The 5,000-nt window shown below is 44.6% G+C and overlaps 1 protein-coding gene across 1 annotated transcript in view; it reads right to left on the reverse strand.

Annotated features, from left to right (window-relative positions):
* The window catches only part of trpc5a (transient receptor potential cation channel, subfamily C, member 5a), a 99,673-nt gene that overhangs the window by 19,187 nt on the left and 75,486 nt on the right, over positions 1 to 5,000 (reverse strand). Inside the window, exons 9-11 of the mRNA XM_056369951.1 lie at positions 3,774 to 3,911; positions 2,126 to 2,324; positions 469 to 608 (exon numbers count right to left, since the gene is read on the reverse strand). Coding sequence (XP_056225926.1) covers positions 469 to 608; positions 2,126 to 2,324; positions 3,774 to 3,911 — 477 coding nt within the window. The remainder of the gene's footprint in view (positions 1 to 468; positions 609 to 2,125; positions 2,325 to 3,773; positions 3,912 to 5,000) is intronic.

Here is a 5,000-nt window from a genome sequence, read left to right on the forward strand (position 1 = left end):
GACGCCGACGTTCTGGTCTGCAGGAACGTCTGCGGCAGAACGTCATGTACGTCATGAAAATTCTCCTTCAAACAAGGCGACTACGTTTGAAGTTCTCACTGGGAAAAAAAAAAGGATGCACTATAAGAAATAAATAATGAAGAATGACACAGCTTCTGTTTTTGCCTTGTGGTAAGTAGTCATGACTTAAGAGCCAGGAGGAAATGCTGCGGATCAGGACTCACTACTGTCACACACAACTTAAAAAACACTGTGTTTACTTCAAGTCTAAAGGTCTGTGTCCATGTGTAGTGTGATTATAGATCAGCTCTAGCTTCTATATTAATACTGTGAAAGTCTCAAAGCCTCAGTCCACAGAGAAATGCACACAGCCTGTATTCAGAAACTGAGCCTTAAAACCAGCCGTCAGGACTTCTGGAACTTTGTGATGTCACAACGAAGCACACATGCACACACACACACCTTTACCTTCACGTAGGCCACTATCTTCAGTGATATGGTGGCCAGGTAAAGGGAGTTCATGGCGAAGTCCATCAGGTTCCACCAGTCGTGGATGTACTCTGTGAATCCCCCGTCCCACATCTCTTTAATCTCTGCCCAGATGAACCCTGAAACACACACACACACACACACACACACACACACACACACACACAAACACACACACACACACACACAGACATGCATGTGTGAGTACATTAACGTCATCCATCAGTGGTTTGTGTTTGCTGTTCTGTGACCAAACTTTTAGTTGAATGTTTTGTTTTGGAGGCAGCAGCTGCCTCGAGGCGGGAAACACAGTAAACACAGTAAACAGAGAGCCGACATGTTTGTTCTGTACAACTCACTTCAAAAGTCATTTTCTATTTATTCTATTCTCCCACTTTTCTGCACGTTCATCATCACGTTTAGAGAAGTAACACATGAGATCATAAATCTGGAAAAGATTAAAATCCCATATAAACCATGAACCATGTTGTGATTACGTTTATGTTAAAGGAGCTGTTTATTAGTTTTGCTATTGCTACATAGCTAACATTAGCATTAGCAGCTGTTTACTCGGTCAGTCTAGAGGACGTTCAGCATCAAACTTCAATCCTTTACTCACCTTTTGTTTTGCCTCTATTTCTATCACTTCTTTTCTTCAACTGAAGTTAGCATGCTAACCAGCTAGCCCCAGCCCGTCTCGTCGCTTTCCAATACCGAGTCAGCGACGGCGCCCTGAAGATGCAGCGCTGTTCAGAGAACCTATCATAACCTTTCGTCTTTTAAAACGCAACGATGGCTGCGAAGCTCTCGGCAAAACTGGTAAGTAAACAGCTGTTAATGCTAACGCTAGCTATGTAGCATTGGCAAAACTTGCACATAGCTCCTTTAAAGTCAAGATAATGTATATTCTAACAGCAACAACTGCTAATGCTACTGATAATCGAAAACCTGTGTCTTTATATAGGTGATATATTTTCACACGTTTATTCTTCGGCATGAAGCAGAGTCTTTCATCTCGACCTAAAAATAAAGCTACAGTAGAATTAGCTGTAATTTTATCATCAACGTTACGACCAGCTAATAGTGAACCTTGTTTCTCTCCATCAGAAGAAGGAGTGTTTGAAGAGGTGGAGGAGGAGGAGGAGGAGACGATGAAGGAGAACAGATGGTTTTGTATTTTTCCAAGTGATTATGGTTTTGATTTGGAAATGATTGGTGTCAGCGCTCAGAGAGAATATGGAGATGTAATCACTCTTTTTCACACCCACCCACCAACACACTCACGGGCGCCCGACCACACACACACACACACACACACACACACACACACACACACACACACCCACATCCAGGCGTGCACCCACACGCACACACAAATACACACTTCTTTGAAGGCGTCTTGATGATCAGCAATCAAAGTGTAGAAAGAGACATAAGAAGTGTTCTTCTTAAAGAGACAGTACGGCTGCTTCCTGGACAGTGACTCAATCAAGTCTTTAGTGCACGTAAAGATGCACAGACAAGATGACGTCACATCCAGATGTTTTCAGCAGCTGCAGTTGGTTGATATGTGTGTGTGTGTTTTATTTTGTTTTTGTAAAGAAAGTGTGGGACAAACAAACGAAACACATCGTACCCAGCACCCATGGGAGAATCATCCACTCCACGATGGTGGGTGGGGGCCCCTGCATGTGGAGGTTGGTCCGGGCGATGTGCTGCGACGCCAGCAGCAGCAGGAAGAGGAAGGTCAGGTAGGACGCCGTGTGACAGATGAACTTGATGAAGGGCTTCTTGATGAAGCGTCCCAGAGCGCTCTTTGGCGCCAACAGGTAGATCTGAGGGGGGGGGGGGGGGGGGGGGGGGGGGGAGACAAGAGTTAAAATAAAAAGACAAAGAGAAAGTGACGGAAGCGGAGGAAGAAAGAAGGAGAAGAAGAGGAAGAAGGATGTTACAGAAAGGATGAGAGAGCGAGGACATGAAAGGAGACGACGGAGGAGAGAGAGACGGAGAAAGATCAGAAGACGGAGACGAAGATCAAGAGGAAGATTAACGGGTTTGTCCCGAAATGATCTGGAATAACTTCCCCTTTAAAATGCAAAAGAGGCGGGAAGAGAAAACAAAGAAGAAGAAGAGCGAGTGGATTTTCTTTGATAAGATTCCTGAAAACTGTGTCAGAGACTTGTTGATGTGACTGTTGCATCATCTCTTGTGCTAATGACTCTTGTGTCCTCCCCCGTCCTCCGCCGTCTGAGCGCCAGAGAAGAAGACGGCGAACGCGCACGCGGCGTTGATTGCGTTCATTCTCAGCCTCTCATCAGCGTGTACTGACTCTTTCAGGGCCGTTGCTGTTATTGTTATTGCCAGTGTTATTGCTGTTATGATGCTTGTTTACTTGTTCCGCTCATCTACTCGCTCCTGGCAAACCTCGACTTGCTCTGAGTCACGCCGGCGAGGCTTTAAATGGAGCCGGAGAGAGAGAGAGAGAGAGAGAGAGTCAGGAAGAAGGAGGCAGAAAGAAAGAGAGAGAGAGATGTGTGTTCACATACCTTATTAAAACAGCAATAAATTAATCACATTAATACTCTGATTATTAGAAACACTTCAAGTCAGAAGTGTTTCGCCTGGTTCCTTGAACGCACCGCAGAGGCCAGAGAGATTCAGGGGGAAAAAAGGTGCAAAAATGAGTTTTTAAAGTTTTAAAATGAGACGAAACGAAGCCTCGTCACTGCATGTCACACAGGTCACATCATGTTTATCCAGAATCATAATATTCAAAAAGGAACTTAATGTTTGATTGATCGTTAATCTGAAGGCGTTCCCGAGAGATCAAGTTCACGAGGCGAAAACCTTTGTTTTGTGAGGTCACAGTGGAGCGCGACCTTTGACCTTCGACCAAGATCTCCCCATTAATGGGTTTAATAGTTACATGGATTTCTATCTAACATCCCATAAATGAATAACATAATTATTATCTCTGCTTCACTCTTTCCTTTCCCTGCTTGTCTTTAGGTCGAGTGTTGTTGTCATGTCTCATGTTTCCTGGCAACAGAAAACAGCCAACAAACACTGTTTTGCTTAATTGCTCCCTGGCAACAAATTTACTTTGAGCAAGAAACAGCAGCTTCCTTCCTCATTTTCTCTCTCTCTCTCGTCTTTTCTTTCCTTTCTTCTCTCCTTCCTCCCACAACTCCTTTATCGCTCCCTAATTCCCCCTCTCAGCGCCCTTCGCCTTGTATGTATACATACTTACTCCCTCCCTCCCTCCCTCCCTCGTTTATTCATACCAGTGAGAAGACAGGAAACAGGAGTCCGATGATGAAGCAGGTGACCAGTTTGACCACCCAGTGTCGTCTCCTCCAGCCCGGGAAGCCGTCGTACCACAGTGTGGCCAGGAGCTGCTGGCAGTTCGGCTGGGCCACAAACTGAGAGAGAGAGAGAGAGAGAGAGAGAGAGGGAGAGAGGGAGAGAGAGAGAGAGAGAGAGAGGGAGAGAGAGAGAGAGAGGGAGAGAGAGAGAGAGAGGGACAGAGAGAGAGAGAGAGAGAGGGAGAGAGAGGGGGAGAGAGACAGAGAGAGAGAGACAGAGAGAGAGAGAGGGGGGGGGAGAGAGGGAGAGAGAGAGACTGTTGGTCCAAACGAGGCTCAAACTTTCATCAAAAGGAATAAAAATGAGCAGAAAGACGTAAAACCACAAAGTGACTTTGTCTTTAAACCTGTGTCAGTGACGTCGTCTCGCCGTGACAGAAGAGCTTTTAAAAGTGGCTCCTCCTCCTCCTCCTCATCATCATCATCATCATCATCATCATCATCATCAGTAACAGTTTCACCTTGTGTTAATGAAGCAAAGAGACGGATCTGCAGAAGCTCCTGTGACTTCCTGGTCTGTCGGGAGTGAGGATCTTTTCCTGCATCATTTACACAATCAAACTAAAAAACAATGATTTAAATGTGACGTTTGTTTTTAATCATGATTCAGTAACTCAAGTGTCAGAACTTGAGGACGACCGAGCAGCTGATCGTTAAACACGTGTATTTCCTCACATCTCTTCACAAATGTTCTCAGCGTATTGAACGTTACTTCCTGGTTTAAGCGTGTTGTTCTTGTTGTTTGTTTCCTGCTCGTTTGACTCTCGTTCAACGCTTTGAAAAGTGCCGCAGAACAAATGCAACTATCTGTTTTCCGTCTGCTTCGTTTCGTTTTTCAAAGAAATGTTGGATCTGCACTAAAAACCCTGGTCCAGCACATTTTACTGAACTCTGTCCATGTTCCCTTTTTATTTTTAGACTTTTGTAACTATCAACTGCAAAAATATCCTTTATGAGAGAATAAAAAACTGCTGAGGTAAAGAAAACTTTTAATTAGTGCATTTAAATTTGCTGATTTGTGTCACGTGTTATTAAAAGTAACTTCTTTAAAAACTTGAGGTGTTTTTACAGTTAAAAGTTCGGACTCTGTTGAAGCTGCTTCCTCAGACACTCGGCTCCTCCGTCGAGCCTCCGTCAGGTCGTTAG

The sequence above is a fragment of the Seriola aureovittata genome, chromosome 23, assembly GCF_021018895.1.
Source record: "Seriola aureovittata isolate HTS-2021-v1 ecotype China chromosome 23, ASM2101889v1, whole genome shotgun sequence".
Taxonomy (NCBI): Eukaryota; Metazoa; Chordata; class Actinopteri; order Carangiformes; family Carangidae; genus Seriola; species Seriola aureovittata.